Here is a 13957-nt window from a genome sequence, read left to right as displayed (position 1 = left end):
AGCTCTCGTTGGTGTATACCGACGCGATAGGACATAAAGCAGTTTGCCTTGACTATGCACTGGGACTACTTTGGACAAGGCTGCCCAATGGGCTGAGGGTAAACAAGCCCTGGGGGGGGGGGGAACTTTGTAGACACAGACAGTAATAAAAACCTAATGGCTGTTCTAACCTTTCCCCACTCCAGTAAGGAACAGAGGCGTCACAAGCGGGGTGCGGGGGGCGGACCGCACCAGGGTGTCCACCGGAGGGAGGGTGACACCGCTCTGCAGGGGGGCCCGCCGCCGCCCGTGAGATAGTGCACTGGTCATTTTGGTGCACTCTCACAGGCACACAGTCTCCGCCCCACCCATCCTCTCCGCCCGCACTCATCCTCTCCGCCCGCACTCATAGGCAGTGGCACACGGGCTCCGCCCATTCTTTCTGCAGGAAGATGTCGGGACTCGGGAGTAGAGTGAAAGGGGAGGAGCTCTCCGTCCACCACGCAAGGAGCCTCAGAGGGGGAATCGAGTGATCTGCAAGTGAGTGACTCTGATCCCATCCCTCTATCACCACTGCCACTGATCCCCCTCCTACACCACCCCCACTGCTGCCACTGATCCCCCTCCTACACCACCCCCACTGCTGCCACTGATCCCCCCCCACACCACCCCCACTGCTGCCACTGATCCCCCCCACCCCCCCCACACCACCCCCACTGCTGCCACTGATCCCCCCCCCACACTACCCCCACTGCTGCCACTGATCCCCCTCCTACACCACCCCCACTGCTGCCACTGATCCCCCCACACTAACCCCACTGCTGCCACTGATCCCCCCCCACACCACCCCCACTGCTGCCACTGATCCTCCCCACACCACCCCCACTGCTGCCACTGATCCTCCCCACACCACCCCCACTGCTGCCCCTGATCCCCCCCACACCACCCCCACTGCTGCCACTGACCCCCCCCACCCCCCCACTGCTGCCACTGATCCCCCCACACCACCCCCACTGCTGCCACTGATCCCCCCACACCACCCACACTGCTGCCACTGATCCCCCCCACACCCCCCCCACTGCTGCCACTGACCCCCCCCACTGCTGCCACTGACCCCCCACCGCTGCCACTGATCCCCCCACACCATCCCCACTGCTGCCCCTGATCCCCCCACACCACCCCCACTGCTGCCACTGATCCCCCCACACCACCCCCACTGCTGCCACTGACCCCCCCCCTACACAACCCCCACTGCTGCCCCTGATCCCCCCACACAACCCCCACTGCTGCCACTGATCCCCCCACACCACCCCCACTGCTGCCACTGACCCCCCACCCCCCACTGCTGCCACTGATCCCCCCAATGCTGCCTCTGACCCCCACACCACCCCCACTGCTGGTGGCACGCTGGTCTCTCTGCATTGAAGGAGGCACGCTGGTCTCTCTGCATTGAAGGGGTACGCTGGTCATTCTGCATTGAAAGGGGGCACGCTGGTTACTCTGCATTGAATGGGGCACACTATACCTTGATTACTGAAGGCCCCTTTCACACTTTTGTGACCTCAAATTCACGCAATTTTTGACAGCGTTTTTTGCCGCAAAGCAATGCCATTACATTTTTAAGTTTGCGCCCCCCCAAAAATTTAGAGCACCAGCCGCCACTGTGTGTACTGTCTGCTGCATGGACTTCTCTCACTTGCTCCTCCTCCTGGGCCACCCTGAGCCTCCCCTCCCTGCCCTTTGCGCTCCCTCACGTTCACGCGGCCGGGGCGGAGCCAGTGACGGTGACGGCAACGCTAGGGTGAGGTGAGTAGTGAGGTGCGGGTGATGAATATATTGCAATTAAACATGCAGACAGATATAGGTGCTTCATAGTCCGTCAGTATGTTTTATTTAGCAGATGCATCATGCAGCAGTGCTTGTCTCACTCTCAGCAGTAAGTTTATTCACCCTTAAGCCCCATACACACACACAGATCGTCGTCATACAAACGTCGGCGGACGAAAGATCTGCCGATTGTACGCGTGTTAGTATGGTGCCTCCGACAGCTGTCTGCACACAATCCGCGGACAAGAGTCTTTCTTGCAAACATGAAAATTTTTGTCTGCGGACACCAGAACGGACGATTGTTCGCCTGTCAGTACAGAAATCAGCCGACAGACCGCAGATTTGCAAGACTGGGCATGCTCAGAAAATAAAAAACACAGGGAAAGTTAACCATTACATGACATCACTTCTGCAGTCAGCTGAAGTCTGCGGACAAAATTCTTGTGCTGTCCTTGTGCTGTCTTTGCACTTTTCAACAGACACCGACATCCCGGGGAGAAAAGACGAACATTTGTATGACGACGATCTGTGTGTGTGTACGGGGCTTTAGTGTCAGTGTGAATTTGCTATTCCCCCTCCTCTGTGTGCAAGGGCCACTTCCCAGACAGATTCGGGCCTGCAAGGACCCCCTGCGTTTTGAGTACAGTACAGATGTCCTTCTAGTGGGTCTCCCCTGTTTCATCTTTCATGCACTGGGGAGAGAAATATAAAAAATCGCATCCAGACCGTCTCTCTGCGTTATTCCCAGGGAGTGGCCCTTGCATACAGAGGAGGAATAGCAAATTCACACTGACACTAAGGCCCCTTTCACACTGTCTGTCCATCGGACGGACTCCGTTTATCTCAGCGGGGGATCGATCCGCTGATCCCCCGCTGAGCAGGAGAATGACAGCTGTTCTCCGCACTGTGTGCGGTGACACAGCTGTCAGATCCCCATGCACCTCTATGGGGAAATCGGATGGGAATGAACCATCGGTCCATTCTCATCCGATCCCATGCGCTGGACAGATGGAAAATAGAGTTTCCATCTGTCCAGATTTGACGGATCGGATGTCAGCAGACATGTCTCCGCTGACATCCGATGCCCCATAGGGATGCATGGGGGGGACCGTTCAGATCCGCCAAAAAAAACGGACAGGCGGATCTGAACGGTCCGCATGTGTGAAAGAGCCCTAAGGGTGAATTAACTGATTGCTGAGAGAGAGACAAGCACTGCATCTGATAAATAAAACATATTGAAATTACGGACTATTTAACAGCACAAATCAAAAAGAAGCACCTTATATCTGTCTGGGCACCTTAAGTTTAATTGCACTATTTTCCACATTGGCACTTTTTTATGAGTAAATGTAATTGCCCTTTTTTTGAATAATACAAATATTATGTATGAATATTGCATATATGTTTTGAATAGAGTACTGTATATGAATTTGCACTAAGGAAATACACTTTGGTCTTTATATGTATGGACGGTCACCCCATGCATCTCTATGTCCGCTGACTTCCAATCCGATCCATTAAATCTGGACGGATGGAAACCCTATTTTCCATCCGTCCAGGGGATCGGATCGGATGGGATCGGATGAGAACAGACAGACGGTCCGTTCCCATCCATTTCCCCCATAGAGATGCATGGGGACCTGACAGCTGTGTTTTATTATTTTCATATGATATTGTAATTTAAAGGTCTTTTTAATTATCCTAGTTATTAATGTCGCTATTGTCATTACATTTAGTGTTATATGGGAGCTATGATTTACAAGTTACATTAGTAAAAAAAAAAAAAACATTATTGAAAGGGGTTGGGTTGACACCGTGAGTTACCGCACCGGGTGACACCAACCCTAGTGACACCACTGGTAAGGAAGGCCTTTTTTTGTGACTGTATTAGAAAAATTAAATCTCTGCCACTAGGCCATATCCGACAATGAAAACCTGACCAGGATCCTAACTCTTCCCCACATCCAAAGCAAAGAAAATAAAAAACCTGTGCATATGTAATCCACTTTAACCAGCTCCAGACCGCCCGCCGCAGTTTTACTGTGGCAGGCGACCCATCCTGCGCGATGTAAGAATATGTGCTAGGGGGCTAGAGCGTGCGTCGCCAGCGGCCCATCCCCACTAGGCTGGATAAAACTAAAACTGTGTTTATCTTTAGCTAAGGCTGCATCAAAATGTGATTGATTTAAAAGGGATGATTCTTTTCTATATCCACTGTAAATGAAGCAAAAATTGTTAAAAAATATTCTAAAAATATTAGAAAATATTTATAATATTTTTGTTTCATTTATATCTTATATTGTTTCAATATTTCCTTGTCAGTTGGAGAGACTGTAGTCTGGGCACACGTGTGGCTCTTTCACATGCTTCTTGATATTTAGGTTGTAGCACCACACCACTTTTCTTTTTTTTTTTTTTTTTTTTTTCTGTACTTGCAGCATTTTTGCAGGAGAGAGGCAAAATGCAGGGAAATATGCTTGCATTACAGAGATACACTACACGTTTTTTTTTTTTTTTTTTTTAACAGACATAAACTGTAATTTTTGAAATGACTTTAAAATTGCATACATTTGCTTATCTGCTTTCTTATTTTTGTATTAAATGTAAGTGATTTCTAGATTATCCACTTGAGGGATCTCTCAATGGCAATTACCCTAATGTCTCTTACCAACTGTTGAGACACGATATCAGCCACACGGAGTGTGCGTTAATTTCAATGAGTCAACCAACTCATAGGTTTGAGCTTAGGGTTGAAATAAATTACAACTAGACATGTGCTTTTGGTTTCGTTACAAATTGAAATTCGGACTAAATTTTCATTATTTGGAGATTCCAATGTATCCAAATCTCTGCATCACAACAGTAACGAATTTCAACAAATCCAAAATAAATTATAAAGAAAACAACAAATTCATTCTTATTCTTTTCATTCCAATGACAGGATGCAATAGTTTGAGTCTTTTGTTAAAGTGTTACACACAGTTATACAGTACACAGAACATGGAAATGCAATTATTTTAGTAAATATAAACTGCTAAATACTTTTTCTCATTAGCAGTATATAGCAGTCTTGTGTCTTCTATCAGTGTCCGGCCGACCACTGGCTAAAGCTTGTAGGAGGAGTTTTCATTCTTCTCTGACTGTCCTTTGAGGTTGCATGACCCCTGACTTTTTGTCTGGACAGTGCTGATTGGCCCTGTGCTGATCACATGCACCCTCCCAAAAAAATAAAAAACTATTTAGCAATACACATCAAACTGAGCATAATCAGAATGCTTCCTAGGGCTCTGTTCTATCAGCGAGTGGGTTGGGGATAGTAAAAAAGGGAAGGATCAAAGAAGACAAAATCAAACAGCCTTTTTACACAATGCAGAGTATTAACCCCTTAAGTTCCACAGTGAGTATAACAAGCATGCTTTACTGCATATACAGATTGATTTTGCTTTTGTGGGTTTAGTAACACTTTAATGTTTGAAGCACCCGAAATAACGTAACAACATAATGAATGATTCAAATCCATTTGTTTTTATTGTAGTGAGTATAGCATGAATTATAAAAAAATACACTACATAGTGCATGTGAAATGGAAACATATTGCAATAAATAGTTACAGTAAGGTGTAAAAGGTATGATTCCTACTTCTTGTGTTTGGGTTGGATGGAGGTGGATCCATCAGAATCTCTGAATCATAACATAACGAATGAATCTGAATCTTCCGAACATCCAAATCAATTTGGAACAAAAATACGAAACAAATTTGAATATACAAAATTAATTTGAAATTAGTGAATGAAAAAAAAATATGACAAAACAAAATGATTAACTTAATGAATGAATATGAATTGAAATTGTATTTTTTATTTTACAAAGGGTTTTATTTGAAAAGTAATTTGATCAGACAGATTAAGTAAACATTGAGATGGTTACATTATATATAAAACATAACAGGAAAAATCCCAACAAAAAGATAAAAGAAGAAAATTGTATAGTTTCCAAGTTCAGCCTATTATAGTAACCGAAACAATATTTTTCATTGTGCACATCTCTAATTACAACCACTGCGTAGCACTGCAAAGCAGAAAACAGAGCCGGTGTGTGTAATAACTGCCCCCATGCCCACATAAAATGACATACTCTACATAAGAACAAGATATTTTGAAACGAATAATATCATTATTGACATGAAATTCATTGTTTTTACATATTAATCTAAAAAAAAAAAAAAAACACTGGACTTTGTGTTCCTGCTAAGGTCACACAAAAAAGAAAAATCTGCATATACAAAAGAGCGCAAGGAAATATAATGCTGGTATCTAAACAGTTGTAAAACAAGATATCTGTGAAAAAATATATGAGTGGTAAGCATCTATGATGTTAGCGTTTATTTTCCGATGTAAAACATAGAGCAGTGATGGCAAACCTTGGCACCCCAAATGTTTTGGAACTACATTTCCCATGATGCTCAGCTACACCACAGAGTGCATGAGCATCATGGGAAACTTAGTTCCAAAACATCTGGGGTGCCAAGGTTTGCCATCACTGACATAGAGCTTCCCTTTCAATATCTAAGCAATACACTTACCTATCTTTCAGTGTGGTCACGGAGCAATAAACCTCTTCATACAACCATCTTGAACCCTCACATTCACCTGATGGGAGATGAGTCTGCTTGCATTGCTTACATCCGCATAACCCAATACCTGGATGCCAGTGGTGTTCCCCGAACCGCCCAATCAGAGGAGACATGTATTTGGCATCGCCGTGATGGAAAGTGGCAAAATGTTCATTTTCACAGATCAGGGGCCCCTTCAGTCCTCCCACAGTAAGATTTTTAATTATATTTTTCTCTGTAGCTTATTCACAGTCTCCTTAATATTTTGCAGTCTTGTTTTTCTACTTCTGTTCATGGACCATAAACAATTTCATATGGTATAGGCCTACCACAGTGATACAAACAGGAAATTTGCAAAACTCTACATAGGATCAGTGAAAATTGACTTGGCTGGTCATCACTTCACTCATTATAGAGGGAATTACTGTAAACCAGTCAGGCTATACTGTATTGCACAGTAAGCTGTGTACTAAACACATCTTACTTAGAGTAAAGGAATGAAATCCATTAGCTATCCACCTACATTCTTGACCATTTGACATTAGAAAAAATAAATGATCATGACCTTCTTTTGTATTTGACATGAAGGTCTGGATTGTTAAGCTGGCTGAAATGCATTTCAAAGTAGACATTAAATACACTATATTGCCAAAAGTATTCGGACACCTACCATTACACACGCCATGAACTTTAATGGCATCCCAGTCTTAGTCTGTAGGGTTCAATATTGAGTTGGCCCACCCTTTGCAGCTATAAATGCTTCAACTCTTCTGGGAAGGCCTTCCACAAGGTTTAGGGGTGTGTATATAAGAATATTTGACCATTCTTCCAGAAGCACATTTATGAGGTCAGGCACTGATGGGGACAAGAAGGCCTAGCTTTCAGTCTCTGCTCTAATTCATCCCAAAGGTGTTCTATTGGGTTGACGTCAGGACTCTGTGTATACCAGTCATGTTCCTCCATCCCAAACTTGCTCATCCATGTCTTTATGGACCTTGTTTGTGCACTGATGTGCAGTTATGTTGGAACAGGAAGGGGCCATCCCCAAACTGTTCCCACAAAGTTGGGAGCATGAAATTGTCCAAAATGTCTTGAGCGTTCCCTTCACTGGAACTAATGGCACTTTTCCACTGCAAGTACCGGCTAGTACCGGCTCGGCTCTACTCGGCCCTGCTTGGCCCGGTTTGCTTTTCCACTGCGGTACCGCATGGTATAGTGTCGGAACGGTTCGGTACGGTACGGTATAGGTTTGCTTTTCCACTAAAGTAGTACTAAAGTTAAGTGGGTGGGATAACAACGGGGTGGGTGGGATTCTCTGACCAATCAGTGGCTAGTAGTGACTGCATGCAAAGGATTGTGGGATATGGTACCAGTTTGGTACCTGTTGGAACCACAATCGAGTAGGTACTGTTTTTTCAGAGCCGTACCGTACCGTTCGGTTCCATGCAGTGGAAAAGCAAACCTATACCGTACCGTACCGAACCGTTCCGACCCTATACCATGCAGTACCGCAGTGGAAAAGCACAAAAGCATGTCGAACCGGTACGGTTCCATGCAGTGGAAAAGCGCCATAAGGGTCCAAGCCCAACCCCTATAAAACAACCCTACACCATAATCCCAAATGATTTGGACCAGTGCACAAAGCAAGGTCCATACAGACATGGATGACCAAGTTTGGGATGGAGGAACTTGACTGGCCTGCACAGAGTTCTGACCTCAACCCAACAGAACAACTTTGGGATAAATTAGAGAGGAGACTGCGAGCCAGGCCTCCTTGTCCAACATCAGTGCCTGACCTCACAAATGCGCTTCTGGAAGAACGGTCAAACAGTCCCATAGACACTCTTAAACCTTGTGGACAGCCTTCCCAGAAGAGTTAAAGCTGTTATAGCTGCAAAAGGTGAGCCAATTCAATCTTGAACCCTACGGACTAAGACTGGGATGCCATTAAAATTCATGTGTGTGTAAAGGAAGGTGTCCCAATACTTTTCTTTATATAGTGTATGTATTTCAGGTGTGTATAAAAAGTCCCACTTTGTGTATGTTATTTTTTATAAAATAGACTGAAAAGCATAAACTTCCATCCCTCTTTTTCTGGAAATGTGCCTCAGATTAGATCGTGATTAAGTCTGATGAAAGTTATTCTACAGATTGCAAAAAATAATAAATGGAGCTTTGCAAACTAATTGGACTTCCTCTTCAGCTATTTAATGGGTTCTGAAGCTGCAGGACCTCATAGACTCTAGCTCACCAGGCCTGTCTGGCAGCCATTGTTTCCCTGAGTAGCTACAGGTTTATATTAATTGATTTAGTAATGCTGACAATCCTTTCTTTTACCTTGCCAGCAGCAGAATTTTACCCAGAACCATCTCCTGTCTTTGCATAAAATGTCCAAAATATGTGAGCTTCAGTTTCAGTGACAGTCTTATCAGCGAGCAGTCTACATGTATTTCCTTAACTACTTACTGATTTTCTCTTTCGAACCAAGAAACTTTCAACAGCTCTCTGCAACATGCTATTTTTAAAGTGTCCATTTTTTTTCACTCAGCCTTTCTAATAAACTAGCTTGCAGTGCCTTCTGTTAGCTAGTCATAGCTCTAAAAATATAATCATGCAGATAGCATTGTGCAGCATTTGTGTTGTGTATATACAGTATGATAGTCCTAGAAGATATACTGTATGTAGGATATATCCATCTGGGTAGAAAAAAAAACAGTAGCCTAACCTAATCAAAACAGCTATTCAATTAGTCTATATACACCAGGGGTTAGGTTAGCATACAAATAAATCAGTATACACAAACTGCTGTTCTAAATGCTTTATGTATTGAAAAGTTAAAATACATAATAAAACTATCCATTGGGTCCTTACAATAACATAAAGATCAACCAGTGTTTTATTCTGAAAAAGTGGCTTTGTAACAACAGTGGAGAGCTAATTAATCTTTGAATGAGTTACACTGAGGTTCATTAGTTTGAACTTGGACTTTTTATTCTTGAATACAAAAGGAGGGTTATTTTTTATACAAGGTTGGGAATTGAATGTTTATGTTATTGGGAAGATCAACAGATGGATTTGTTATGTACTGTATTTTAAGGTGTAAATTGATTTATTTTTATATGTTGGTAACCTTGCAATTTAGGTATACAGACTCCTTTAAAATATATGATGGTCAACTAGGGGACACAATATCCATCAACTGTAAAAATTATTTCAGAGAAAAGAATAGGTGTCCTCCACTGCGACCTGTCCAGTTGTTGATTTTTTAAAAGTAAACCTGTGCTGGCCTAAGACACTTCTTTGGAGGCATTAAAGTGTACCTAAGACATTTTTTTAATCTTTGCAATATTTTTCCTTTAAAAAGGAAACCCTGTTTTAGACAGTTTTTACCAGAACAAGTGTTCCCACTGAAAAATTTCTAGTGTCCTGTTCCATTGACAACTTTGACAACTCAAAATTTTCTATTTTCTCTTACTCTGTCTCATTAATCATAAAGACAAAAAGCAGACAATAAAGGAACAATAAAGGCCCATGTCGAACATCTTTTAGAAATGGTATTCATTTACAACAAGACTATTTAAAACAGCCAGTGTGTTTCAGAGGTACAAAGATCACCTCATTCTGTAGGGCTCAAATATTACATATAATTGTGAGGAATCAAAATTGCATAATCACCACCATTAATTGTTTAGATGATGAAACATGTCCAGGATTATAGAGTGTCAGTTCTTTGTGCTGGCACGCTCATTGAACACTATGTAAACATGATTCCCCTTCTTCAGCCATAACTGATGAGTAAAATCTAGCACTTCATACACACACACACACATACCAGCAATAAAAACCTGGCAGGATGTTCTAATTCTATTACACTTTATCTAAAACTAAGTGATGTCAAAAACATTGGCAATAGTCTTCATATCGATCTCTGTGTTGCCCCTTAGATCCTAGACCTAAGCTATATAAAGAGCCTCAACTTCTGTCCAAGTCAACTTTATGCCCTTTTCCTCCAGGCACCAAGATACTCAAGCAGTCATTAAGATGCCAAATGTTAAAACCTGTACTACCCAAAGAAGTTCTGGCGTTTGAAAGGTAAATGACAGAGCAATGCTTAAGAGAGTGTGGGGTTTAATTTTTTGACTTTGGGCAGAAGTTTAGGTTCCATGTACTACCTGGACCTAAGATCAAATTAAAGAATAACACATGCACAACAAAGTGCTGTTCTTAGGTACTGCTGTTAAAAATGTTAAAATGGATCATGTGTAAAAAACACAACTATTTTCTTTTGGTTCTTTTTATGAAAGAGTTGTGTTTATTGGCTGTACAACCATACTTCTCAACCTTAGCATTTAACATTTTTTTTTTTTAAGAGATAGGAAATGTTAATGTTAAATGTTAATGTCATTTTTTTCCATCTGAGATTTACATTCACTTCCTGTCCCATTGACCAAACAGGATTTGAGAAAATTTAAATCCATAGTTTGGGAAACCCTTTTTTGAGACAGTTGTGATCCCATTGAAAGATTACCCGTGTATTCCTTTTTCAATGATAACACACAACTTTGGTCTTGCCTTCACTTTTGGTCCTGGTAACACCGGTCACCTGGATTTAGAGAGACGGTAAATCTCCCCAGCAGGAGGCACAGACAGCAATAATATTTCAACAGAGTAGCTAGAATTCCTACTCTGTTCAAAACAAAAAAGGTTTTGGTCTTAGATACACTTTAGCAGTTTACCCATATTTGAAGAAAACCATGTTTTGCCAACCCCCAACACCCTGCAGATCTCTAGGTGGGGACGGTTGAAAGGTAAGAGTGCAACTGTTCATTAAACCAATGTCATATTCTTTGTATCTTTCAGCTGAGACTCTATCTTTGGCCATGGACTCTAATTATCAGTGCCAGAAGAAGCAGCTCCATTCGACTTCTGCAACTCTCTCCCCTTCTCTTTTTCTCTGCACCCCTCTTTTTCGCTGGCCCATACCTCTCTTTCTTTCTTTAACTTCTGAGGTATCAGGTGACAGGAGACAGTGTGGAAGTTTGTGTCCAGATATGTGTGAGCCTGTGTGCGTTAACATGTTCTCTGCGCAGTTCTAGTCACCCACCAATAAGAGGTCAGGGAGAGAGGGGGTGTGTCTTCTCTGGAAATTATGTCACTGCAAATTGGGACTCTGATTTCAGCAGTGATACCCAAGCAGATCAAATAACGCATCACCAACTTCAAAAACCATTTCACTTTCATTGTACAGTAAAATACAGAATACTTCAATATTAGTAATATTGCAGACATATACATAGCTGACTTCATCTAAAAAAATTTAGTAAAAACAAAAGTCAGTGAAAAATGTCAGGCATTCACGTAAACCAAAAGCACAAGTTCACACATAATAGAGGCATCCCGGGTTCTTAAACCACAAGGTTTTTTAGATGTTGAAAGTACTTAGTGATCATCAATCATCTCATTTCATAAGGACTTATTATTATTATTATTATTTTTTTTTTTTTACTTTTTTGAATATTAGATCAGAGTTATCAAAGGCTGCCTTAACTACTAGAGCATCCGATCAATTTCATAGCTGCGTTAGCAGTCCAGGGATAAAAGTAATAATATTAATAGTAAGAATTCTTTTATTTTTTCTTTTTTGTCTATACTCTGCCCAAAACCTTGCTGTTTTGTGAGTGCAGTGTCTCCGCCTACAAATTTTTTTCTTTTTCAAAGAATGTATATTTATTTAAAAGAGCTAAAGGGTTCATCGTTTTTACGTTGCAAAGCAATGTTGTGCAATGAACGGACAAACAATAAAATAAAAAATAAAAAAAAAAGTTCAGTGCAGACCGACGATGCAAGCTATAGTAATAATAAATATCTATAAATATTCATACATATATATATTTTGTGCAAATACATCAGTGTGTTAAGAAGAATAGTATTTCTATTTGAGATCTAATATATGCATGCTTTTATAGAAGTAAAACATTCTTGTAATAATTTATTTGCAATATGTTACTACAATTTTTTGGGAGGGGGTGGGGGATTCTCAAAAGCAACCTTAGAAGCAGTCTCTCTTTTTTTTCACATCCATCTTTTGGTGGATGGTGTACTGCTTTTCTTTCTGAACGTTTGTTAAAATGCTTGTACAATATTCTGCTGTTGAATGAAAAGTTAAAAGTTTTCTTTTTATGAGTTTAGAGTGTAGTTTTAATTTAGAGTGTTGTTCAGGTTCTACATTTTAATCAGTGGCTGCTTTATTTACTTTAATTATAGGAACGCTCTTATTAAAGAGGGATCCTAATGTACAGGGCATTCAGTTTTACTGTCTTCTGCATGGTGGCTTTTTAAAATTAAGCAATGATGAAATCTAATGAGAAGGTCTAGGCATGTTTACATTTTTAGCTATAATAGTGATCTGTCAGATTAGGCTGCTTATCAAATAATCTGTATGATAAATGTGGTGGGTCAATGTCCTCCTGCTTTCAAATACACCTAAGAACAAATGACAGTACTGGGCTGTGATGTCTGTTTCTTTCTTTAGTGAAGATGTGGAGTTTAAAAATATAGGCGATTATCCTATAAACTGAATGGAACAATTTGACATGATTCAAATGTATTCGTGTGCAAGATTTGCTGAAAAAGTAGAAGACATGAATCGTAACTTCTGCATCACAATAAGCAGGACACCTGATTGGTACTACTGGTGGAATTTCTTTTCCTTGATATGTGTTATGCAGACAGAATGATCACTGAATTTCAAAGATCTTGACTTTTTGAGGAATGGAGAGGGCGGAAACCATCCACAGAGACTAACCTCTTGATTAATATTTTTTTTTGTCCTCTTTTTGTGGTCAGTGGTGGTCCTCAGTGATGTTGACTTGTTTATAGGATGATTATTCATGACTTTTTTCACTTGACTGCAATTGTGCATCATTGCCAAATGGATTTATTTTGGTGTAAATAACACTGATTTATTAGGCCATGAAAAAACTGGTCTAACAGCACACCTACCCTACACTTTCTTCATTTCCATCGAATGGAGATTTGCAGTGTTTTCAGAATGCATTTGAGTAAAGGCTATTATAGTTTCACTATTGAATTGCAGGTCAAATAGTGTTTAACCTGTATGTGAATGACTGGCCAAATAAGATTATCAGCAAGGCTTTCTACGTTCAGTAGACTCAGATATATTGTTGCATGGTGTCTTTGTTGCCCATATGTGGCCTGTGCCAAATGTCTCCAAAGAGGGGCATTTTTGCATTCACTTCTTGGGGTAAATTTTATGGTCAGGGTTGTTTGCAGAATGTCTTGTCTCTAGTCTTCCGAAAATTGTACCTGTAAAGATTATATTGTGTTATACCTCCGCTTCAGTATCTACCTTCTCACCTGCTACAGAATAATGGTTCTCAAATGTTAAAAGGGAATGTGAGGGCTAACTGTTAAGTACCTTGATCCATTCCTAAAAAAGAGAACAAACCACAGATACATCATCATTTTACACTAGCTAAGCTCATTTATCACAGTATCTGAAAAAAGAACTTGATGTAA

General features: G+C 41.3%; 1 protein-coding gene across 3 annotated transcripts in view; it reads left to right on the top strand.

Annotated features, from left to right (window-relative positions):
- Window positions 1-12606, top strand: part of CAMK2A (calcium/calmodulin dependent protein kinase II alpha) — a 382548-nt gene extending 369942 nt beyond the window's left edge. For all 3 annotated transcript variants that reach the window (XM_082256095.1, XM_082256096.1, XM_082256094.1), the window contains 2 exons: window positions 6400-6628; window positions 11279-12606. In XM_082256095.1, coding sequence (XP_082112221.1) covers window positions 6400-6628; window positions 11279-11282 — 233 coding nt within the window. In that variant the 3' untranslated portion in view covers window positions 11283-12606. The remainder of the gene's footprint in view (window positions 1-6399; window positions 6629-11278) is intronic.
- The last annotated feature ends 1351 nt before the right edge of the window (window positions 12607-13957 follow it).

The sequence above is a fragment of the Pelophylax lessonae genome (assembly GCF_965119305.1).
Source record: "Pelophylax lessonae genome assembly, chromosome: 4".
Classification (NCBI taxonomy): domain Eukaryota; kingdom Metazoa; phylum Chordata; class Amphibia; order Anura; family Ranidae; genus Pelophylax; species Pelophylax lessonae.
Note: the sequence above shows the minus strand (reverse complement) of the source record. Positions and strands in the feature narration are given on the sequence as shown.